Source organism: Trichomycterus rosablanca, chromosome 18, assembly GCF_030014385.1.
Source record: "Trichomycterus rosablanca isolate fTriRos1 chromosome 18, fTriRos1.hap1, whole genome shotgun sequence".
NCBI lineage: Eukaryota > Metazoa > Chordata > Actinopteri > Siluriformes > Trichomycteridae > Trichomycterus > Trichomycterus rosablanca.
In genome coordinates this window covers 25,565,615-25,592,704 of record NC_086005.1, presented here as the reverse complement: position 1 = coordinate 25,592,704, position 27,090 = coordinate 25,565,615, and the positions used below count along the sequence as shown (strand labels likewise).

The 27,090-nt window shown below is 39.2% G+C and overlaps 1 protein-coding gene across 1 annotated transcript in view; it reads left to right on the top strand.

Annotated features, from left to right (window-relative positions):
* Positions 1-1,049: 1,049 nt before the first annotated feature.
* The window catches only part of opcml (opioid binding protein/cell adhesion molecule-like), a 187,176-nt gene continuing 161,135 nt past the window's right edge, over positions 1,050-27,090 (top strand). Inside the window, exon 1 of the mRNA XM_063013829.1 lies at positions 1,050-1,230. Within this exon, the coding sequence (XP_062869899.1) occupies positions 1,170-1,230 (61 nt within the window). The 5' untranslated portion in view covers positions 1,050-1,169. The remainder of the gene's footprint in view (positions 1,231-27,090) is intronic.

The window sequence follows — 27,090 nt, the reverse complement described above, 5'->3', positions numbered from 1 at the left end:
ATGTGTTTATTCACTCAAGGAGAAAGGTCAGCAGTAGCTCAGGTAGCTTAAGGTACTGGAGTAGTATATACAGTATATAAAATATAGTATTATTAAATGGGGATTTAAATCCAAGTGGTCAAGTGCAAAAGATAATCTGCCATGACATTGAGGGACGCAGCACTAAACCAGATTTGAATGGCATGGGGCTACAGTGCCGCAGGTATTTGTTTTCTGAGATGTAGGTCATTCTCAGTGTGCCCAGTATTTCCAGGGATAAAGCAGTGGTTAAAAACAAGATAGATTAGTGGTGAACTTGGATTGGTCCTCAATCAAGAGTGTATACTTGTGGTCAGCAGTACAGCAGTATGAATCTATACTTTTCTCCACAGTCTTTTTATTTTTATTGCTCTGTTCGATTGGTTAATAAAATTAAATGATTGTATAATTACAGGGGATCCTTGATAGCTTGGAGGCTGCGTTTAGTAGAACGCAGCCCTGGTCTAATAAATGATCACCTACGTAATTAATCACAGAGTATACTTAAAGTGATTCATTTAGTGTTCAGCTATTTGCATGCTGTGTGTCTGAAGGCGCACACGATCGATGCTGCCAAGTCTCAAGGTCACCTTGCAGTTTGACTCATGGCAGTGCCAAACACAACAATGTGGATGCAAGGCCTTGGCACGCATCCAGTCTTTTAGCAACACCTGACTAATAAAGTGCATGAGTGATGATGGTTTAAATGCATGAGAAAGAATAGCAGTGGTTTGTATGTTTACATACAGTCAGATTATATGAGCTGAAAGATGATTTTGTATTTTATTTTATTTTTATTATAGATTATTCGTCTGTTTAGGTACTGTTTAGCACTTCAGGAGCTCGGTTTTACTCTGACTGACAGACACTTCAGCCAATCAGAGCGGACCAGGGGCGGGACTCTGAGTCACATCTCCGAGCGCTGCGCTCCTGTAGAAGTCATCAATGGGAACTGAGTCAGTGCGCACTGACAACTTCCAGCGCTGGATTCCGACCCCAATTCTGCTCCCCCCGACGCAACAACAGAGTAGTTTTCCTGCCGCAATGCTTCTGTAAAGGCACAGAAAGTGAACGGATCAAAAGGAACGGGTTAACGAGTTCCAAGAGGAAAAAGAGCATCTTCGTTATCAGGTGAAGATCGAGTTAGAAGAATGTACAACCCGGCGGGCGGCGTGCTGGCGCTCTGGCTGCTGGCGCTCATCGTCTATCCAGGTATTCAATTACTGACAGCTGCGTGTGCGTGATGTTTAACCTGTACTTATACCAGCATGTCTTGTTGCTTATACCTTGCTGTTTCATTTTAATTTTGCAAGTAGTACGAATACACACTACAGAAAGCTGAATTATGTAGTAATATAGCATGTACAGTAAATATGCCAGAAAAAGTATACAAAATTGTTCTTAACGTTTTCCTAAAGAATTGTCCTGTCCCTCCTGACATTTTACTACTATTACTATTACTATTTAACATGCAGATATAGGCTACAACTATTTAACCATGTGCATGCATTACTCTGTTCCATGGGCGGATCTACCGGGGTGGCATAGGGTGGCAAATGCCACCCTAAAAGAAAGCCTTGCCACCCCTGCTGCCACCCCAGTTGGCAGCAACAAATTAAAAGAAAAGTTATGGCCAATTTGCAACGCTGCCACTCTGACACAGTCAAAAACTGTTTGCTTTCCCTCTCATACATCTGCCACTCATCACCTGTGTCTTACCTTAATGCCTTTCCTTTGATAATGCCCCACCTACAGTAGTGCTACCATACTTTTATCTCCTATTATTGAGATTACATTGTATGGTCACTTATTCCTAATATGAACTGTTTCACATGAAACCTTAAATGCAAGACATTGATTGCATGAGATTAAGTTTGTCTGTATGAGTTTGTAAATGGCAGCCCGTGCCCTTTTGTAGTGTGTACATACTATTTCTCATCAAACTGTGATAACTGTGATTAAATTCAGTATAAATACGTCTGCCATATGTTGCCACCCCTCAAAAATTCCTGCCCCCCTCTTGCCACCCCATAAATATTTTTCTAGATCCGCCCCTGCTCTGTTCAATTACTCACATTTTACTCACATTAACAAGCCAGCAGTTTCTTAAGCAGTATAATGACATGTGACTGGGACTACGTTTGTCATATGTACCCACAAGAATATGTAACCACCACTGCTTACTTACAGTCCATGCAGAATCACATTAGTGGTGTTTATTATTAATATGAAATATATGGACCTGTGGGTTCCTTAAAAAACTCATTAAAAAGTATTTGTACATACTTCCACTACTCAGTATTCAAAACACTCTTAAGGCTCTCTCCTATAGCATTTTCACTACTACTCAACATGCAATATAGGCTACAACTTATTGAATAAACAACCATGTGCATGCATTACTCTGTTCAATTACTCATATTTTACTCACATTAACAAGCCAGCAGTTTCTTGAGCAGTTATGCTTAATGTTATAATGACATGTGACTTGGACTACATTTGTCATATGTACCCTAAGGATAACCACTCCTGCTTACTTACAGTGCATGCAGAATAGCATTACTGGTGTTCATATTAATATGAAATATATGGACCTGTGGGTTCCCTTAAAATTGCTAAAAGGTTTTTTGTACGTACTTCCACTACTCAGTAATCAAATTTTGGCTACATCTAAACACTCTAAATGCTCTCTGCTATAGCATTTTCACTACTACTCAACATGCAAATATAGGCTACAACTTACTGAATAAACAACCATGAGCATGCATTGCTCTGTGCAATTACTCACATTTTACTCATATTTAACAAGCCAGCAGTTTGTAAAATATGCTTAATGTTATAATGGTACTTTTGTCATATGTGCCTTCAAAAATAAAATATCCCTGCTAACGACAGTGCATGCAGAATAGCATTAGTGATGTTTAATATTAACTTAAAACATATGGACCAGTGCAAACACAAGTAAGCATATTTGGTATATATTAATAATCATTGCTTGATTTGTTGAAATTTGAAACAGCAATCACAGGATTAATAACGTTCTTCCACTAATAAGCAGATCTGTTGTACTACTAATGCACAATAACACAATGATGCAAAATATGCAGATCTAAATATGTGGGGGTTCCCCACAGAACTTTTCAGTGCAGGGTTTTAACCTTTTATTTGCTGCTACTGCTACTGCTGCTACAAAAACCATTAGTGCATTTACTTTTAACATCTAGTCCTACCATAAAAAGTATGTAAAGCTAGACTGCTTCTAATTGTTAGGATTTGTTTTTTATTTGTTTATTTTTGTCCTCATTAAAGCAATGCAATAAGTTTGATAATACTGGTCTTAATGATTTATTTTATTATAATGTTATATTATACTAGTAATACTTACTGTAATGTATTATAATAGTAATATTTTAGCCCTTTGTATTAAGGTAATTCTGGGTATTGGTATTCAAACCAGTGCTGACAGTGAACACTGGGTTGTATTTATTTCCCAGTTGATACACATTTGTTGCTTTGAACATGCCAAATCCTTTCATACTGACTGACAGAACAACATTTAAATATAAAATAAATCTTAAAGCATTCCACCCTTCTGCCTTTGAGGTTTTACCCAACTTGCTTGCAGAGATGCATTACTGTTACTGTGAGCTGGTTTATCAGGTTGATCTCAGGAACTGTCCCATTCTGTGAGGATTTAGATATAAATATGATTTTGTAAGCAGGGACGAGTCTGTCCTCGGTTTAAGATGGACTTGACGTGGTGTTCTTGTTTAATGTTATGCTGTAACCTGTCATGGTTTAGAAAGTGAATTGTGCTGAGATGTGTGTGTGTGTGTGTGTTGTATACGTTGCAGAAATGCAATTGAGGAGGTAAGAGGAAGACGATTACTCAGTAATACCTCTGTTGAACTGGAGTGTCAGAACATTTAGCTTTGAAACATTAAAAGCGAGGGCATTTTGTGGAAGGTCTGCAGTTTAAAAGTACTACACAGGTAAATTTGTGCTTCAGTGTTCACATGGTGTAAAGATATAATTGAAGTACTTACATGTGGTCTAATACTCTGTTGAAGTTGAGATTTTTTTGATGTTGTAGCCAGATCTGTACCCAGAAATGAAGGCAAAAAAATGAGCAGGCAAATTTTGAGTCTCTTATTTCCCCTGACATTGAAAGAAATTGTAAACTGACTTAAAATTGCTTGATCACTTAAGTCTATGGATTCATAAGATCACAAATATATCACATCATTACTGAGTGATGCATTCTATACATTGTCTGCCACTGTCTTTGCACCTGTAAATAGTTAAAGCATGAACATTAAAATATTGACAGTAAAACAGAAATGCTCAAATTGTTGACCTTGGTGTACAGGTTTGTTCAATGACCAATGGAAATAGTAAGGGGTTTCTGCTCTGAATTTGGTGAATCTACAGTCTGTACACAAAGATGCCAATTTTAACCTCACCCAGACCTTTTTTTAGATGTTTATCTGGGCTGTTGCTGTGACATTTTCTTTTATGGGGAGATTATGGCTCTCACTGTGGTTCAGTGTAATCCTAGAGCTTTAAGGCCTCCGCATGCTTACTGCGAAACTAAGTTTGCGAGCATTGCACGAAGCCGAACACGACTTCGCGAGCTACAAGCTGCAGACTTTCAGCGGTTTCGTTTTGCCTGTCGCGTCTGCTCCACAGCTGCAGGTGACGCTGTGACATTTATGATGTTAAGTTTCATGACTACCGAAAAACGATGATCACAGTTATGGCGATGTGCGAGGTATTGGAAGCGTATAAAAATGCTACAAGAAGAAGCAGTACTTGCTCTGAGAGACACTCCTCAAAATCATCCATGTTTGTTTTCATGGCACGCCTCTCTTTTTTTTTTTTACCAACCAATCACAGGCGTCGTTGCGGAGTGTCATCATCCACGGAGTTCGCCCAGCTTCCATGTGTGCGGCAAGGCGAGCCAAGCCTCTGCACGACGTCTGTGGTTGTTCGCTTTCTCCGCAATTACGTCACATTGGTCGCCAAAGCCAGGCAAGCGTCATCTCCACTTGAAGTATGCCGAGGCCTTTAGAAACAATTTTATAAATCTTTTCAGGCTGACTCAATAATTGACTTTAAGGCTTAAAAAAAGTGATTTATATTTTATGAGACTTGCTAAAATTAAGTCTGGTTGAGTTCAATAAGCTAATTTAAAATTTGGTGTACTGGTAATGGCAATGGTTTGACCAGAATAGCTGAATCTGCTAGTAAGAAGAGCTTTCTGCATCTTTCACCCTGCAATGCCCTGTCCTGAGTGTATTCTCACAATACAACGTTTCTTGGTAAAGACGGACCCTCTGTAATCCTGACCAGATGTGACCAGAAGTTCAGGTATACTTAAACTGAAGCTACCCAGAAACACCGAGCACAGGGTGAGAATGCACCTTGGACAGGATGGCAGTCCATCACACACTCGCTTCACGTCATACCTCATAACCAATGTTCCTTTCAAAAACATGTTTACTACTGATGGTGCTCATCATGAACAGATTCCCACATTTCAGCCCTTAGTTGGAAACGTTACGATTTATTAGAGCTAATGGGTTTGTGCTGTTCAGCTTTTTGTGCCTGGACTGGAAACATTTCAGTGTCTCCACTGCAGATAATGCACTTTAGATTAAATCCAAAAAGCTTTTAAGTGTAAAGTGTGAAAGCTATTTGCAATTAGCATTATAGACCAAACATTAAGATTTTCTGACAAATGGTATAAATGGGAAAATAGAAAAGTTTCTTTAGTGTTTTGAACTGAGACACTATATGGCTAAAGTATGTGGGAAACCATATTAATTATTGATATTAGATGTTTCTACTACACCCATTGCTGACTGGTGTATAAAATGAATGATACTGTATATTTATTGTGATTTTTAACATTTAACCTAAAGAAAATGAAGTAGGTTTTTAATTATAATTGGATTTTTAATTTTTTCAGAATACAGACAAATAGGACTGTCCCCAACATACTGCATTGCTACTCATTTGTCTTAGATGTCTTTCTTGGCCTCATCATAAGACAGACATGTACTGTACCTGTGGCATGACAATCTTCTTCTTCTTCTTCCTCGGCCTTTGTCCCGTTCAGTTGCGGGGTCGGCTCTTGGCGGATCATGATCATCCGCATTGATTTGGCACAATTTTTACGCCGGATGCCCTTCCTGACACAACCCTCCCTATTTTATCCAGGCTTGGGACCGGCACTACAATGCACTGGTGCGTGCATCTAGCGGCTAGGTAGCTATAGGACAATTCAGTGTTTCCAATTAGCCTGGTGGCATGTTTTTGGACTGTGGGAGGAAACCGGAGCACCCGGAGGAAACCCACGCGGACACGGAAAGAACATGCAAACTCTGCACAGAAAGGACCCGGACCGCCCCACCTGGGAATCGAACCCAGGACCTTCTTGCTGTGAGGCAACAGTGTTACCCACTAAGCCACCGTGCCCACCCACCTGTGGCATGACTATAACTTCCAAATATAGTATAACCTGTACAGAAAACAAATCTCTACTGAACAAAACACTGCTGCTTAAATCAAATGCTTTTGAGTTTTGGTAGACCACACACTCTGGTGTTGAAGGTCTTCGCCTGAGCGATGAACTGTCCAATCCTGTAATCATCCAGTTGGCATTTGTCCCTTTGATCCAGTGCATGTTTTTCGTGTTGTGTAAAATATTGGATGTTTTATAGCCACCTTGGTAAAGTATTATAGCTTTGCTTGTTCTTTGCTTCAGAGCTTCACCCTGCTTTATTGCTTCTGCTGTTGCTCTTATAGCATCTCATTATGTGATGTCAAGGCATCAGAAATTGAGATGATTGAACTGAGCATTCTTGTATGCTTGCCCACCAACACTGAGACCTAGTTTTGATTCTCACTGACGCCATAGCCCCTTTCCCTCGCCCCTTAATACACAGAGCAAGAGCATGAGAGTAAACAAACTTATTTTAAATAGACCACTGTGAGCAGCAGAGTGGCGTGGGACCAGCTTGGCATCACGGGGGATTTTGAATAAAATGAAAAATGCCCTTTGAGTTTACCCTTCAAGCGAGGTCGTGTTTTCCCCCCTTTTCCTACTTTTAGTGGTTTGTGCTGTTTGAATGTGAGGGACTGTGTGTGCTGTGGTATTATTTCTCACTTTTTTTCATGTATATAAACTGTGATTAAAAACACTAGAGAAATGAGCAGAGGAAAAACCCACGCCAAGCATGATATTAAGGTTTATAACGGTGGCAGGAGACTGTTATATAATGCATGATCTGTTTAAAGAGTTGATGTTTAAAACTGTGATTGATTCAAAGATCTGTGGTAGCTCAGTGGTTAAGGTACTGGACGAGGAATTATAAGGCTGCTGGTTCAAGACCCACCATTGCCGAAGTTGCCACTGTTGGGCCCCTGAGCAAGGCCCTTAACCCTTAATTGCTTGAATTGTATTTAGTGCTAAGTGTAAATTGCTTTGGATAAAGTATATGCTAAATGTTACGAAAATAAATGTGATGTAGATACTACAAATGTTTGCAAGCTTAAATATTTGCATGTATTTTTATTTATGAAATTAAAATGTGCATTAACATATCCAATGGTCTGTCTGTCTGTCTGTCTGTCTGTCCTTCCATCCATTCATCCATCCATCCACCCATCCATCTGGTACAAAAAGGACGTCATTTTGGCCATTTACTTACTTTAAGCACAGTGATTCCATATGATCAGCTTAATAAAATAATCGTATCTTTATAACCTTCCCAGAAGTGCTAAATGCATCCCTACAAACCCATTAGCAGTTTGTATTTCCTCGTTTGAATTATGAATATATATTTCCAGAAGCACATGGCATGTACGTAAGTGCCCAATTAAATAAGAACTAAAAGCAAACAAACTGTTTTACCTTCATATTAACCATCATATCACCCGCACATCCACACTCGGATGAGCATTTGCTCATTCGCCCAGACAGAACTAAAGGCCAAAGGGGAGGAAGGGCTGCCAGACAGGCTGAGCTGCACATGCCAGGCCCATATGCCATTAGGAGAGCTTTTGCCCTTCAAGAGTCCCGTGTTCTGTTAAGCATGGTTCACTTGGTATTGACACTGTCGGGTGGCGGTGCAAAGGTCTGTCATTCGATGTACGATACATGATCTGTATCAGATCTTTCCCAAGTTGTTGGATGGATTTAAGTTCAGGTATCTGTGCAGACCAGTCAGGTTCTTGTACGGCTTTAATTTTTTAAAATTTGTCATTCATTTCTATGGTATTTTTCTTTGTGTTGTGTTTTTTTTCCCCACCTATTTTTAATAATTAGCTGTTAATTACATATCCTGCTATGATCTCCTGACTGGCAGTTATTGCATACAGTAAAATAAATAGTTTAAAAATATATAATTTTTTCTGTTTATTTATGCATTTTTTGCCATTTTTCTCTTGAATTATTAGCGTAGTCAATTTGTCTTCCGCTTCTGGGGAACCCTGATTGCATTCGAGGAGGGTCCTCTGACCCATGCGCAGTCCTTAATGGACCCCTTTATTTTACCCATGCTTTCTGCACAGGCTTATCTATCTGCTAACCGAGGTGGCACGGTGGCTAAGTGGGTAGCACTGTCGCCTCACAGCAAGAATGTCTTGGGTTCGATCCCCAGGTGGGGCAGTCCGGGTCCTTTCTGTGTGGTGTTTGCATGTTCTCCCCGTGTCTATGTGGGTTTACTCTGGGTGCTCCGGTTTCCTCCCACAGTCAAAAGACATGCAAGTGAGGTAAATTAGAGATTTGACTGTGTTTGATATAATCTTGTGTAATGAGTAACTACCGTTTCTGTCATGAATGGAACCAAAGTGTAAAACATGACATTAAAATCCTAATAAAACAAACTATCTGCTAACACAGCATTTGAAGACCCCACCCACTTACAGTCCAGTCATTCCACCCAGTAGACACAGTGGCCAATTAGTGTCTGCTGCAGGCACTGCCAATTATGCCTGACCGGTGGCAGAGCCGAGATTTATACCGAGGTGTTCAGAATCTTAGAGCTGGTGTGCTCGTGGAATATCCCGCTGTGCCACCTGGGCTTAAAATATATCCTTTTAATAGTTTTAGTGAATGCGCAGATGCACCTTGTTTACAAACTATTTTTGCACAACTTTCGAAGTTTCTCCAGCTTTTGCTGCTTTATCTGGTGATACTTGATTGTTCTGACATGATTTATTCATTCTACACCAGCGATGGTGACACTATACTATACTACACAGCGAGTGTTCATTTTCTGTTTGGCTTGGTTCTGAAGTTCACCAGATTTTATAAGTCAGATTAACTGATGCCACCATTTTGTCAGCATCTGATTAATATTTATAAGCGCCACTCACACGGGGGAGTCCCGAGGCAATGATGTTTACTGTGCCACGAATCCCCTTAGTGACTGACAAATACAGAAAATGAAGCATTTGCCATGTTTAGAACATTTCATTACTTTGCCAATTTATGCTTCATAAAATGTAAAGCTTGATCTATCTCGACAGGTGGATCTAATTTTAGTCCTAATTTACCAAACGTTCTCATTCAGCGTATCATTCAGACGACGAGTAGAATCATTTCACATCAAATTTAAACAGCCCCAACCAGTATATATTTACTCCTGAAAACAATGAAGGCTCTAAACAGCCGGATCTTTTCTGTGCTCTGTAGCCAGGTCAGACCCGGCTATATTAAGAGAAGGAGAGGTCAGTTCTAGCCCCGTTAGTGCGCCCAGCTGAGCCTTTATTTTTTTCAGCTGTCATTTTGCATTTGGTGCTCTGCGGCTCCTGGGCTTTTACTCATGCAACTGGCAAAAGAAAGAACACTCTGATTGGTGGGGAGACTATTAGTTTTTTCTCTGGGACAGTCAGCAAGAGGCTTGTTTCTAAAATGGGACGTTTTTCCGGTGGGCAGTGTCATGGGCGATGAGGGCGATGAGGGCTTGCTGTCACTTAGTTGAAGTTGGTTTGGATGTAAGGAGTATGGAATAACGAGGGGAAAGTGCAGATTGCTGCAGTGACTGTTATACATGCTATCATATATTCTGAAATTATACAAGAACCTGTTAATGGCTGTCATTACCCTTCGGTCTGGCACTTCTATTTGAAGATGCATAAAATGTGGTTGCATAATGTTTATGAACACGTTGTTTAGCCTATTAGAATTAAGTGTATCACATTTTGTGGGTAATTATAGAAAGAATTCAGTAATTTCATTTCATGTGCAAGGCAGAATTTGTTCTTTACACTTCTGACCTGTGAACCTTTTGGCTATCTGACAAAAGCACTACCAGGCTAGTGGTTCATGACTTGAAGCTTTGTAGAAACAAGACAAATAACTCAAAGTAAATGTAACTGATAAATGTACTTTTAGAATAACTAAATTGTTTGTTTTTTAAATAATTATTTATATAATTTCAAATTAACAATGAACAGTCGATTTGTTCAGCGCTCGGCTTGAGCGGTGTTGTAATATGTCATCAAAGTACGAATATGAGACGAATCTGCATTTGTGTGGAATAACCATCAGATCCACTCTGAAAGCTCCACATGTATCTGTGTTTATCTGGATTTTCCTCACTGTTTCATTTTTAAACTTGTGTTACAGCTCAAGGTGAGAATCAGCTTTTTATTTCAGTGTTTTTATATTATATTTGTGTTATTTTCGGTGTATAAGTGTCAAAAACAACCCCATTATTTTATATAAGCCTAAAATATATGCAGTTTCACGGGACCTTGGAACACATTAACAGGTTTCCCAAACATCCTTATGGAAAAAAATACACTGAGTCCCAGAACTAATTTACATTTACTTTTTCGGCTTTTAGCAGACTCTTTTATCCAAAGCGACTTACAGTTGGGACAAGCAATCTAAGCAATTGAGGGTTAAGGACCTTGCTCAAAGGCCCAACAGTGGCAACCTGGCAGTGGTGGGGTTTGAACCGGCAACCTTCTGATTACTGGTCCAGTACCTTAACCACTAGGCTACAACTGCCAGCTGACATTGAGTTTCAAGGTACCACTGTACCATCTTTTCCATGTTTCCATATTTTTTCTGCCCAAACTTTTAACACAGCTAGAGAAGTTCTGCTAATTCCAAAGATTTCCTTTTTTTCAGGTCTATAGCTGAAACCATGGCTGGTTTCTGTAACTGTTCCTCTGTCAAAATAGCTGCAGTTTGATTGTACTTGCACCTCTGAGTGCTTTGAATGAATCCTCGTGTTACTGATATATTAAAGTCCAGCTGATTTCTGTTGATGAGATACGAGGATGTTACGGAAACCTTTTTGTCTCAGACGAACCACTATTTTAGCTTTAAATTGAAGCATGAATAGCCGTGATTTTCTTCACAAACCATCCAATCTGAACAGCCGTCTGACTTTTTAAATGTCCACTCAGAGAGTATTTTCCGTCTCCTAGATTAGGGCTGTCCAGCCACTCACGGCTCTCTGAATGCTTTTGACATGTAGTGTGATTTCACAAAAGGAGAGTTAAATCAGTTAACAATTTGTGCGAGCACACACACGTCTATTTTACAAATGGATGGATAGTGGATGATACTTGCTTTGCAATACTGCTGTTATCTAAAAGGAAAAAGCCTGCTGTAATATGTTTTATTGATTTTTTGATTGATCTACAGGGAACTTCTGCAGAATGCTTTGCTGTTTTAAGGCATTAATTGCAAACAGTCTTGTGAACATGTTTGGTTACCCTGGGCCAAGGTTCCACTGACTTATTGATAAATGCAAAGCACTTCTGTGAGGGTCATTTTGGTGCATTTTGGAGCTATTTTTTCTTACAGATCAGTTGTATAGTTCTAGTGCCATTTAATAAGTGCCTGTCCTATGTGGTGTGGCTATAGTTTCTCCTACTTTTTGATAGATAAACTGAACTGTGATTCAGCTGAACTGATCTGTATTTCTCTTTAATAAACTCTCAGACTTTGTTTTGAGTTTTGCTTGTTACTACACTCAATAGATGCTTCACGAAGCAACAATTTAGCGACACTTGGCAATGTAAAACTGTTATGATACTCATGCACTGGATGCAAACACAGGTAGTTTTATATCACAAAATTGTAATAAAATGGGTGGAAAACGAGTGTGAAACCCAAATTTAAGCTCAGACCAGTACGAGCACTAACAAAAACAATGCCAACATTTTCATTCTTCATACTGAATTTAAATCCGGTATAATACATTCCAAAACACACCGTAAGTGTAAGAAGCAGAACGTATGATGCTGAATCTGGATTTAACAGTCCGGTCCCTGTGGAGAATTGCTTTACTTATTCACTGTGTGTCTCCACTACATCGTTCTGTATTTGCTTCACAGCAGCAGGGAGGAAGAATGTGCTGCATTATAAAACTATATTATAATATTCTGCACAATTACTTCACCTGCCGCAAAAAACATGTGTACCTCTTACCATGTAGGTACCTAATAAAACAGTCGGGTCCAAAATTATTGGCATCCTTGGGAGATGGAATGAGTTTTATTAGGCTTTGTAGAATTTTGCATCTAGAACTGTATGAAATGTCTAGAAATTAAAATGACCCATGCTTTCTAACATGGTGTGTTTTAAGTTCAAAAGTAGCCATTAGATGGTAATTATTGGTCTTAGACATGCACATGGTCAGCGACAGGGTGGGACATTCCAATGATGATAGACTACTGTTATGCCACAGTGCCCAATATGTGCTACATTAACATGAACCACAACAGCATTGTGAAAAGCCTGAACTGTTGACACATGGTGGTTTGGGTCCACAGATTTCTACTCTTGATGTGAAATTCTTTCCTTGCCACATGTGTATTATAGTAGTCACCCTAAGCAGCCAAATATGAAGGGGGAGGGGAGTTGATATTCATCAGACCAGACAAAGTCTTGTCATTCTCTTTTGATCTCTTTGACCAATTTTGTCACTGACCTTTTCAAAACTTCTGCAATGAGACGAACTGTTTGATATGACGCAGTAAAAGCAACTCAGGCTGTACGAACAACGCGGAACAAAACTTAACGTGACCTATTGTACTAAAACATCAATTGAGGAATTTCATTAGTTGAGAGAACTTATGAGCAGTAATAATTAAGAGAAGTTTAGCTTCCATGTTAAGCTTTTTTAACGATAAACATTTTAGACTTTTAGAAAAGCTGATTCTCACAAGTTCTCAGCACCCAGAGTGATAACACAAGTTTAAAAGTGAAACAGTGAGAAAAATCCAGATGATGTGGAGCTTTCAGACTGGATTTGATGGTAATATCACACAAATGCAGATTCGTCTCATATTCGCACAGAATCAAGGCATTTATGCCTGCAGAACTGTCACTCACTTGATGTTTTTTCTTATATTCAAAATATTCAGTATTCAAAAAAGTGCTCTATTCTGAGAGAATCAGTTTCAGAATCCAGCTGTGATGCATTGGTCATAGTCACTACTAAATCCTAATTCTTTTCCTTTGTGATGTATGATGTAAACACTACCTGATGCTTTTGTGTCTCTATTTTTTATATTATTTTGCTGCCACACAACTGGCTGACTGGATAATCACAAGTTTACATACAGTAGTTCTACATGTGTGTTTATTTTTATAGATTTAATGCTTGTCACGTCTAAGATCCCTGTCATAACCATTTCCCTGGTTGCCTGCTGTGTGAGACATTACCTTCACCACAGTAGTGTCAGCTTTGTCAAAACTTGATAGATTTATGTTGGACAGAGTCCAGGACAGAGAGACGTTTTACAGGAGACTAAAATGGATTTAGGACAGGCGCACACTCAGGAAGCAAAATAAAGCTTTAGGGGAGAGGGGAGAGACCTCTGAATAAATGCTTAACCACAGTGCCCTTTTTATTTAAATGGAAATTTTAAATTACTGCAACTGTATTGTGTTGTTATACATTGTGTATACTGTATTAACTTTTGTTTTCACTGTAAAGGTGTAGTACTCTGTCTATGACCTCAGTTTGCTTAAATACATATGGATGCAGCGTGTTACAGAGTGTTTAAGCTGCCAGCATAGATACAGCCTCATCTTGTCTATACCACCTACACATCTGTCTTATGGCTTTAAAGTCAGTTAACCTCATGTCAATTTATGTCAGTTGCTATTGTCAACTTAGCCATATGAATGATTAAAGCAGAGAAAACACAAAGCCCCCAGTCATGTAGGATAATACATATGGAACAATGTGTTGCCCTGCTTTACTGTACAAAGTGTAGGTCAATAAAAATGCAGCACCAGCCAATAAAATAGAAAATAATACAGCAGCTATTATACATTAAGGGGGCAAAACCCTGAGCCTTGGTACAAATCGACGCTTGCTTGAGAGGTGTGGTACAACGTCATCAAAGTGCGAATATGAGACGAATCTGCATTTGTGTGGAATAACCGTCAAATCCACTCTGAAAGCTCCACATGTATCTGTGTTTATCTGGATTTTCCTCACTGTTTCACTTTTAAACTTGTGTTACAGCTCGAGGTTCTGAGAAATTGTGAGAATCAGCTTTTCTGAGTCTAAAACGTTTATCGTTAAAAAAGCTAAATGTGGTTTAATGTATTAAAAGAAAGACACAGAAGCTCTAAACTCCTCTTAATTATTACTGCTCATAAGTTCTCTCAACTAATGAAAAACCTCACTTATTGTTTTAGTACAATAAGTCACGTTAAGCTTTGTGCACGTTAAGCATTGTTCATACAGTCGTACAGTTCGTACTGTGTCATATCAAACAGTTTGTCTCATTAGAGGCACTTTGAAAACATCAGCGGCAAACTGAGTTGAAGTTCAATCAGGTGAACTTTGAGCATCGCAAGTGCAAAAATTGTGAGGCAGCTAAGCAGCACTGCCACACTCCATAGGAAACAACGGTACAGTTGTAAAGTGGTTTTGCCGCTTCTCATATGAATGCGCCCTAATAGCAGTTAAAAGTTTTTAGTGCTGCAAAAGTGTCATGAAAGTGGTTGTAACATGATAATCATGAAAGAGGAACTAATGTGCACTGTTCATGTAAATCGAGCCAGACTATAAAAGTACATGAGAACCTACCAAGTCTTTATGGCCAACTTGACAATATAAAGACATCAAAGGTTGAAAAACGCTCATTCTTAATAGTACAAGTATTACCAATTTTACTTAATTTTTCTTAATTTTTTTCCCAACAAATCATACATATTACTCATTTCCCTATGTATTGTATTTGCAGTGAAAAGACAGACCCCATCTGTAGCTGCTCACTGTGTATTTATCCGTGACCCAGCTCGAGGCACACAGCTGTTGGCTTACTCTGAACCGGGCACAATTAAAGAACACATTAGTCATATTAAATTTTCACCGAGAGGCCTGTTCCAATGAACAAGACACGAAAGTCAGACAGGAGCAAACGGTGGGCTCGGAATGACCTTGTTTACCTTCAGGAATCACTTCCATGACAAGCAAGGTGGCGGAACTATAAACATTCAGACGTGGTATTTATGCAGAGCCGGCCGTGGATATACGGGCTCCGAGCTGTCATTTCTGTCTCAGACCGGGGTGCATGGGGACTACGTTGCAGCCTGAGGGTCTGATTGAGCTATCTGCAGAGGTCATGAGGGACACAGACATGTTTTGGTACAGAACAGCTGCCGTGAACAAAGAAGAACTTGGGTGATGAGACAAGTGTTCCCAAGTCACATCAGTAGAACACATGCACATCTGTTTTTCTTTAGTTTGCAGAGCCTGAGGCGGCTAAACAGAGGTTTGTGGGCTGAATTTTTGTCTAAACGTGGATTTACCACCTTCCAGAATGTGAATTTTGATACAGCACTAAATGTAAAGTTAGTGGATTGCTGTCTGGATGGGTCTTGGGGGGAAACACGGGCCATGTAGGCATGCCTTGTGCTCAGTGTTTGGCAGTGACACCTGACCCAATGCAACCCTGATTAGGATTAAGATGAAGTGATAGCCTCGAGACCCCGTTCTGCTTAATTTAGGCCTGTTGTCCCCATTAGTGGACACTTTTGTCTGCCATCTAGTGGTAGCTAAAGTACTAGACAATAAATAAGGTAAAAACAAAATGAAAAATGCTTTAAAAAGTATGTTGGACATTCTAATTCAAAACCATGGGCACTAATTTAGCCTCTTGAGACCCTGCAGTCACATATGGGGACATTACATTTTGGCTTTGTTATGCCTTATACCTCGTTCTGCTTAACTTAGACCTGTTGTCCCCCTTAGTGGACACTTTTATCTACCATCTAGTGGTAGCAAAAGAACTAGACAATAAATAAAATGAAAACAAGATGAAAAATGCATAAAAAAATCAAAGCTTGGGTCTTGGTTTGGTGTGTTGTCCTGTGATTGATTGGGCATAAGTCAGGAACACAAGGTAAGAAACTGAATCTGCCATTTTTCCAGGTGATGCAAGACTCATTGTGACCCTGACCAGGATGAAGCAGTTAAATGAATAAATATTTAAATAACCCAGCAGCATTTTTTGCACAAGGTCATTTTTTAGAAGCTACAGACGTTTACACACATAAGTGTGAAAGTCTCAGTATGAAGCTCACTCGTGCATCAACCGCCGTCAATGCCAACATCAATTACAATTCAAATTAAACACTGGGACGGGGCTGGCAAACACACCATCCTGCCAAACCACCCACCACACCACCGAGTAAATTATGGTCGCACACAGAAGGAGGCAGATGGAGCCGAGGGTCAGTTAATTCAGCCCGTGTGGGACGTGTGAAGCACGCGCACCATGATTTATCACATCACACTTCACAGTCCGTAAAATGACTGAACTGTCCGTTTGTTTGTTTGTTTTTTATTCTATTTATTTCTGCTAAGGTTGCAGAAGCGACTGATAAATGGCCAGTCATGTAATACAGTAAAATAACCACATTAAGTGCAAATAATTTTCACTTGTAAACTGTGAAGATTTACCCTTTTTAGCAACATTTCCATGCTTGTTTTGAAATTGGCCGTGTGTGCCACACGCGTGCCATGGCGTTTATGTACCGAAAGATGAGTAAAATACTAAACTACACTATTATGCTATATGAAAAGCCCCTTAATGAGAGTGTAGGTGCATGTTTGTGGTAATGAATGCGTTAGAAAAGAGCAGATGAAGGAAGTAATAAAGTACAAGGAAATTCAGAAGCAATTCTACATGTTTTACCAAACAGCCAGCTGAGAGCAGGAATCCTGTAACCACACAGGCTTACTGCTTTAAGTTATGACATCACATCAGGTCTGTTTGAATTATTAGTAGCCTTGTCATGCTTGCCAAATTAAAATAAAAAAAGTTTTGGTGTTAACAAAAATCACTCTTTTATTAGTACTGCAACATCTGACCTGTTTGATATTACTCTAATTCATCTCAGGTTTACTTAGAGTAAATTATAAAATAAAATTATTTATATATATTTTTTATTTCAGGTTTTATTTTGTCCCGTTCTTCCCGCAAACACGTCTTAAGATGTGCAACAGTACAGGCTTGTCGTTGTCGCATTTTTCGTTTCAAAACTCTCCTCACATTCTCTATTGGGGACAGGTCAGGACTGCAGGCAGGCCAGTCCAGTACTCGTACCCTCTTCTTCTGCAGCCATACCTTTGTAATGTGTGCAGCATGTGATTTTGCATTGTCTTGTTTAAAAATGCTGGACGTCCCTGGAAAAGTCGACGTCTTGAAGGCAACATATGTTGCTCTAAGATCTCAATGTATTTTTCTGCATTAATGCTGCCATCACAGAAGCGTAAATGACCTGACACACCCCCATACCATGACAGACCCTGGCTTTTGGACTTGCTGATAACAGTCTGATAACAGTCTGGATGGTCCTTTTCGTCTTTGGTCCGGAGCACACGTCGTCCTTTTCTTCCAAAAAAGACCTGGAATGCTGATTCATCTGACCACAATACACGTTTCCACTGTGTGATGGTCCATCCTAGATGCCTCCGAGCCCCGAGAAGTCGACGCCGCTTCTGGACATGGTTAACATAAGGCTTCTTTTTTGCATAGTAAAGTTTTAAGTGGTATTTGTGCATGTAACTCTGTAGTCTAGTGCTTGACAAAGGTTTGCCAAAGTAATCCCTCACCCATGTGGTTATATCAGCTATTGTTGAGTGGCGGTTCTTGATGCAGTGCCGTCTGAGGGATCGAAGATCACGGGTGTTCAGCTTAAGCTTGAGCTTAAAATAATTCATATGTTGTGTCTAGAGAATCTTATTCATTTCCTTTGAGAGGTTTGTCCCTACTGGATTCTATTACAGCTAATGCCTCGAGACTCTACACTCTGTGTTCCTGGTAACGCTGACTTTGTCTTATTTAATTTAATGTGGTTTGATAAGATTCATATCTGGGGTTTAAAAAAAATCTGCTTTCACTGCTCGTTTTGCAGGAAACATAAATCATCACACCTTAACTTATGTGCTGTTTTACAATGGAAAACAGTTTTTTTTAGCTTTTCACTTAAATGAATCGTACACAGTTTTAGTCTGAGACTCCAGACTTTAACATGCTTTTATTGTCAGACAAAACCAGCTGCTACAGGAAGGCCATTAATTAAACTGTTCTGAGAAGGGAGGGCAGCTCGATGACTGAAAGCTGAATAAAAAAGACCTGCAATTAAGTGTCATGTATGATGAGCAGAACAATTACTTAGCCAAGCACACAAGTATAACCAAGAGTCTTAATCACACTTTTAACATAAATGTAACTGTATGACGTGTCATCCACATTGGTGCTACAGTTGGTCTGGCTAAGATTTAATTTAGGTTACATTAATAATCACAGTGCAGAACTAATGTTTTTTTCGCATTGAAAATAGACTCACCAGGTAGTTCCAAAATAAAACACAAACACACACACATATTGAGGGCAAATCAAATAACAGAGATGCAGTAAGTATGTGACAGCTCTGCTCAGCACTGCTTAATATATAGAACTTAATATAAAATGTTCAGAAGATTCCTATGAATATATACAAAACTGTATTTCTGTGGCTCGGTGGGTAGCACTGTCGCCTCACAGCAAGAAGGCCCTGGGTTTAGGTCCTTTCTGTGTGGAGTTTCCTCCGTGTCTGTGTGGGTTTCCTCCAGGAGCTCTGGTTCCTCACACAGTCCAAACACATGCAAGTCATGGACAATTTTGTATCTCCAATTCACCTCAGAATTGGAGATACAAAATTGTCCATGACTTGTAACTACCAGTAACTACGTGTCCTGTCATAAATGTAACCAAAGTGTGTAAAACATGACGTTAAAATTCTAATAAATAAATAAATAAATTCAATGATTAAACCATTTCTGCACAACATTTGTACTATATGGCACAGATTTTGGTATCTTAAGCTTTAGGTTCTATATAGAATTGTCAACTGTTGGAAATTTACATGTACATATTTTTATGTTTAATTATTAACCAAAAATTTGTTATAATTTTTATCATTTAAAATTAATAATGTATCACTTTTAAAACAAAATTTGACAGAACTGCAGAACAATTCTGCATGGAAGAACGGTCAAATATTTGCCAATCTAGTTGCAAAGTGGCTGGTAATTAAGCTAAACGTGACAATCGAAAGTACAAAAAAGGGGACTGGTGGCGCCCAGGTGGCGCAGCGGGATGTTTTGCTAGCACACCAGCGCTGAGGTTCTGAACTCGTTGCCACCGGTCGGCTGGGTGCCATCTAGCGGGCATAATTGGCAATGCCTGCAGCAGACACTAACTGGCCACCGTGTCTGCTAGGGCGGGATGACTGGACTATGTGGGTGGGGTCTTCTAACGCCGTGTAAGGACCCTGATTAGCAGATAGAGGCGCTTGTGCAGTGCATGGGTGAAAAAGAAAGGGTCCTCTAAGGACTGCGCATTGGTCGGAGGAGGTGTGAGCAGAAAATATACCTTCCTTGAATGCAATCAGGGATCCCCCAGCAGCGAAAGACAAATTGACCAAGCTAACTCGGGAGAAAAATGGGAGAAAATGCATAAATAAACAGAAAAAAAGGGGAATGGCCACTTTTACAACACTGTCGTTCTAGTTGTTCATTTAAATTAATATTTAGAACAATTTCCTTTTTTCACATTGCTGGAATATTGGCAAATGTGAAGCTTTGTTGTGAGATTTGCCTTTAAAGGTGTATGAAGATTTTCTATAGGCACTGTATATATGATAACCCCAAAAGCATTAACATTATTATATAAGTGTGAGGAATTAATCTATGATTATCATAAGAGACATAATTTATATAATAGCCGAGACTGAATACAGTGAAACAGTGATTCATTACTAAATCAACCCGAGCACTTCGCTATTATGTTTCCTCATCACTGCAGTATCTACCCGACTCTACACACAGCTGCAGAACCATCCTTCAGAACAACTGGCCACATAAGGAGTAAATATTATGCAATCAGCAGCGGGACTCGACCACTTACAGCAATCAGTCGTAATTAGAGCATTCTTTCTGTGTGTACATTTCCCTGATTTTTACATTTCATTTACATTGCTCAGATGGATAAATCTCTGATCAGTCTGATTTGAGTAGAATCAGAACAGGATTGGTTTGTAATAGAGGACGCACAGCTGTGTTTGTGTGCGCGCGCGAGATTCATTATCAAATACTTAGCTGTTTTTCTCAAGTACGTGTAAGAAGTGATAATAGCTCGTCTGAAATTGGGGAGAGAATTTTTTATTGGCAATTTGTACAGGATACAGCCAGATATTTCGGGTAAAAACATTGGCATCTGCATTGATTACCCTGTTTTGATAACTGTAACTGTCCTGAATAGAGTTTGGCGTGTTTGAGTCACGCTCATTCATTCTGCAGCGTGGGCCGGAAAGCCAGCTTGCTTGACGGTTCAGACTCTATTGATTTTTGTCATCACACACATTCATGAGGATTAATCAGAAATTCAGCAAACAAGTCATGATGTTTATGACCTCACTGGAAATAATTTGTATAAATCATTGCAAACCTGATTGCTGTGACATTCATGTGTGCAACTTGTATGCACAGTTAAGCTTGATATGTACATCAATAAATCAATAAATCAATTGTAATTATAAAAACAATTTTCCTCAATCATTACCGATTACCAGTCCATGAGGAAAGAAACAAAGCAAGCTATATTTTGCACTCAGTATTATCTATACTGACCTTTATTTCCAGTTACAGAGCCTTAAAATACCTTTCCATCGATTAATCCACAGTCCAGATGTTTGTGATGGATAACATCACAGTGCTTTATCTTGCTAAAGATAATGTCAGGTTCCAAACCCTGATCAAAATGCAAAAAAGGATCTTGACCCTCCATACATCGCTCTAGGTGCTGTACATTCACAAAGCCAGATTTGTTGTAATTGATTATCAGCCGTCTGGGAGCAGCTCAGCTCTGTTAAAATTCTGTTCATTTATGTGGGCAAGCTAATTTAATTTAATCCTTCATTAACAATGTAGGAAAATGTAAATAATGTGGTAAGGCACTGTAGATTTTGTCAGCTTGTTTAGTTGGGGATCACTTCGAAGATTTTTCACCACTTACGTCTCTAGTTGCTGCTCTTTCACCAATAGTGGTTATTTTTTCTGGGTTCAATTTTACAGCACTCAGCTTTGCTTTATTACTGGGGCTGCCAGATAACAGTTCTGTCAAAGGAAGACAAACATCAAGGTTGTTTTTCTGTTCCATCACACAGGTAGTGGAATGCACTTCTTGCTCCTGGGCCATCATGTAAAGACAAAAAGTCTGAGAACTATACTTACTATACTAACAGTGTTTTGACTGAACAGTGTTAGTAGCCTGTTGTTTATCTCTGCAACTGTGAGAACTATGAGCTTTAATAATACATTTATGGAAAAATCTGTCGATAGTCCTTAGAATAAGGGATGAAAAAACATGCTGATTAAATTAATAAACCCAAATGAAAGATAGTGCTGGATCAGATGAGACTCTGCACTGAACATCAAAGAAAACTCACTACATTAAGCATTACTGGACATACATTGTTAATGAAGGATTAAATTAAATTAACTTGCCCACATAAATGGACTGAATTTTAACAGAGCTGAGCTGCTCCCAGACAGCAGAAAGAAAGAAACTCTGATAATCAATTAAAATAAATCCGGCTTTGTGAATGTACAGCACCTAGAGCGATGTATGGAGGGTCCAAATAATTTTTTTGCATTTTGATTAGTTGGAACCTGACATTATCTTTAGCAAGATAAAGCACTGTGATGTTATCCATCACAAACATCTGGACGTTGGATTTACTCTTGAACGTTTTTACAATTGTAGTCTTGCTGCCTGAAACTTAATTGTGATTATACACCATAAATCTTCCTAAAATAGCCAATAATATAAAATTGGGGGCTGAAATCTATTTGGTTTGCAAAATTACTAACACAAACAGTCAATTTGGCAGTTGACAGTTTGACTAGGATCTGTAATGTCTAAAGACAGCTAGCAGATGGAATACTGATACATCATCCTATATTCATTGTTTATTCTTGCTTTCATTTCTTATTGTCTATCTGAAAGTTTGGTTTCACCTCAAAATACACCCCTACATTAATGAGCGAAACAGAAGAACCAGACGGAGGGTTGCAAAAGTCTATTAGGATTTGGCTGTAGAGGATCAATTCTTGAGATGACCTTACTCAGCTTGATCTTAGACCTGGTCATGACCTGTGGTGCTTTAGCAAGGGTGCATGAATCAAGCCATGTACAAGGACTGCTGCCCAACCTGAAGTGGTTTTCCAACAGCGCATTGCTCCATACCACACATCCAGGTCAATCAAAGAGTAGATGTAAGACCACCGTGGGCAGCACAATCTCCAGACCTTAACTCCACTGAAAACCTTTGTAATATGATCAAAAGGGAGATGGTCACAAGCCAGCAAACAAAGCTGAGCTGGAAGATTTTTTTTGCGCCAGGAGTAGCGACAAAAAATGTCCTCCCACTGTCCAAAGACGTGCAAGTGAGGTGAATTGAAGATACTAAATTGTTCATGACTGTGTTTGACATTAAACTTGTGTCCTGTCATGAATGTAACCAAAGTGTGTAAAACATGACGTTAAAATCCTAATAAATAAAAAAATAAAAAACGAAACAATAGGATGTTTAAGTTGTCTATTTAATTATTTAAAAACATAAAGCAAAAAGTGGCAGTTGTCGTGTACCTGTACTGTGATGTGGCACAACTCTGAGCTCCTCTGTTGTTGTGTTTGTGAAAAATCTGACACATTTCAGTTCTGATATTGCTTTTCTCTCAATTCTTCAGTTTCCGTCCAAAACGTGCCTGACTGAGTGAATTGCTCTATTAAACTGTGATGAGTAGGTGTGAATAAGTTGAAATGAATGCTCTGAATAATTGATTGTTATTGTTGCCTCTATCATAAAAATCTGACTCTTTTGTGTGATCCCAGCATTGCTTTCTCTTTCTGTGGTATATTTTTTCATCCATTGATTTTTTTTGTGCTTCTGGAATAAGTGCTTTTGATGACCTGCATGGTATTTATGTGTGGATCAGAGTTCTAGGGTTTACACAATTATGCTATGTACGTTGGTCTGCTTAGACTGAAATTTTAACCTGACATTAGCTACATTTGCTCAGGGGCCCAACAATGGCCACCTGGCAGTGATGAAGCTTGAACCCCAACCGTCTTATTACTAGTCTAGTATCTTAACCACTGTGCTACCACTACCCTTTGTTTTATTTGTAATTTGAAACGCATTATGATTTTGTGCTTCATAAATGCTATTAAATATATCAGAATTAACTTGCATATGTTTGCTGGCCGTCTGCGCTCCCCGTATGAGCTGCTTTTGGCAAGCAAGGCTAACTCTGAGCCATAATCAATAAAATACAGCTTCTTATTCATTTAATTCAGTCTTCTGAGTGTTGTGAACGCTGTTGCTCCATTTTCTAAAGTAATTTAAAGTGTAGCAGCATTATTGTAGTAAATTGTAGTATTTACACTTCAATAGTAAGCACATCTGCTAATTTCTAATACATACATACATGAACAAAAACAAGACCTCAGTTGCCAAGACACTTAGAAGGAAGTACCTTCAGTGCTTGAAGTTGAAGTCAGTCAGGCCATTAGATCACTACAAAAAGCAACAGGAAACAATAACACGACAGTGAAACTATTTCAAGATTCTCAATTACACCAACAAATCTGTAAACCAATCTATGGCTGGTGGATTGGAAGGATTACAAGAGGGAGTGTGCAGATTATTGTACAATCTCCTTCATATCACAAACCAGTACATACATTGAAGAAGTTCTGCCAGATGTGCAAGCAGAATTCAGAAAAGACACAGGAACAAGAGATCATTGCAGACGATGCTGGTTATAGACAAAATCCGAGGAATTCATTAATTACAGCGAAGCTTTGGACTGTGTTGACCAAAATTATGGAACGTCCTCAGGAAGATGGAAAAATCAGAGTATACCAGAGTATCTGAATGTCCTAATGAGGAATCACTACACTCATCAACAAGCCACAGACATGACAATATGGACAAAGAGACCAGTTCTTAGACCTGGTCATATAAGGGTTAATGTTTCGCTTTGACTTTGTGATCTGTTGTGCTTCAGCAAGGGTTCATGAATCAAGCCATGTACAAGGGCTGTTTCCCAACTTGAAGTGGTTGTCCAACAGCACATTGCTCCATACCACACATCCAGGTCAATCAGAGTGGATGTAGGACCACCATGGAGTCTGGTATACTCAAAAATCAGAGTATACCAGAGTATCTGAGGTCTGGTAAACTCAAAAATCAGAGTATACCAGAGTATCTGATTGTCCTAATGAGGAAATCACAGACATGGCAGAAAATGGACAGACCAGTTCCAAATTGGCAAAGATGTTTGACCAGGCTGCATTCTGTCACTAGTCTTGTTCAACCTGTACACTGAAGATATAATGAGAGAAGCAGGACTGGAGGAAGATTTGTGAGAATTGAAGATTGGTGGAAGAAACGTCAATCTATAGCAGTAGAAATCAAGAAGACTTGAAGGTGCTTAAGAGGAACGTTATTAAACCGAGTGAAATGAGACTTCAGCTCAATATAAAGAAGACAAAAGTCATAACAGGAAACCCCACTATCTTTAACAATGATGAAGAAGAATTCGAAGTGGTCGACAGCTTATTCTCCTTGGATCAATTATTAACAGCAAAGGATCTTGCGGTCAGGAAATATGACACATCCCAGCACTTGGCAGAACAAGAATGATGAAACTGAAAAAGTTCTTCAGATGTTTTCAGAAGTTTTGTCTGTCCAACCAACAAAGATCAAACTATTATGGTTCTTTATGTTTATGGTAGCTGGACAGTCAAAAATCCAGACAGTTTGGTGCTGGTGAGGACTTTTGAGAGACCTTGGATAGAAAAGAAGACAAACAAATGGATCATCGACCAAATCAGACCTTACCTCTCACTTGAAGCCCAGAATACCAAACGGAAGCTCTTGTATTTTGGACATTTAAGAGGAATCAATTCATTGGAAAAGACATTTATCCTTGGAAGAGAAAACACATGGCCAGAAACCAGATGGATGGATATAGGTATAGGAATAATGACTGAGCCATTAAGAAGACTGAAAACCCAAACTAAAGACCAACTTCAGTTCACTTGGAGTCAACTTGAAGGCACTTAATAAATATTGCTTTAACACGAGACCCTGCATCTAAAACGTCATCATTTTTGCATTTTCCTGGTGCATTTCCAAACCTTTCGTGATGTTCTGACCTTTTCTTCCCTGGACACTGCAGCACTAGCCTCGAACTCTGCAGCACTCGGATCGCACAGCAGTCCAACATGTTAGCCGACCACTGCAGAAACCAAAGCTGAGTCTCGGCTAATTTAAACCCTGCTCAGAATGTCTCCTGCTTTCTTTGGTAAATTTTGACACTAGAAGTGAACATGGTAAATTACTCATCACACTGAATCCCATTAAAATCACTGAGCGGATGGAATTTTGCAAAGAAAAACCACCTGCCGTGACTTGGCCGTGAGTCCACATCCATCTCTGGACGCCGGGGCTGGGAACTTATTAGAGAGGATATTCCACTGGTAATCATATTTACACATTACATATTTATTAAAATGAGGCTCACTCAGCTGAGCTGCCACCCACAGATGCTGGTGACTGATGGGTTGATTGGGCTGATTTTGTCAAGGGCTTTGTCAGTAAATAGAAATCCCAATTAAATCGTGACACATCACTGGGACCGAAGTCTGGCTCTATTCCCTGTGCTATACTGACATCTTCTGGCTGCTTCTTGAAAGGTGTGTAATGGGTGACACTGGGAACGATTCTATATGCCCCACGTTAACAGTGGGGGCAATGTGGCATCCCTGGTAGGAGATTTATCCTAAAAAAGGTCAAGGTAGAGGGTTGTGTAGTGTTTTTCCTTTAAAGGGAAGAGCCATATATACCATATATCAAATGTATCTCTTATACTCTATGTAGGCCTTTACTAGAGTCTACTTATTATACAGTAGTATGTGACTATCTGTCTTCTATAGTGGGATTTAACCATTATAAAGCTTTTTGAATGAATTTAAGTCAGTTTATGGCTTTTTAAAATTGAGTTCCAGGTAACTGGGGTTAAATCAGGGTCAGGGTGTGTTCCAAATGCCACAGTACTGTGGTAAACAGTGTCTAATTGGTGCAGTGTAAATAATTTACTCTCTACTACTGTTGCAAACAGCTAAAAAGCTGTGTTTTTTAAAAATAATTCACACATATAATATCCAGACTTGTTTTTAAAAGCATAAGCAAAAATTAAGAACACGTTTGTATTAGGAGTTGCCATTATTAATACCCCAACACTTTAGTGTTACTAGTACTTTGTTGCAAAACTATGATTTTGGTAAGAAATAATTATCTTGCAACTCTTAAGTGCTTTCTTTTTTTGCCTCCCTTATCAGACTATGATCATTATACTGAGAGCTTCGTGCACGGTGCACCTGCTTTGGGTCAATTTGCAGGTTATGATAAACCAGTTGTACTGACTTGGTAAAGATTTTTAGGGTGTTTATGCTGCT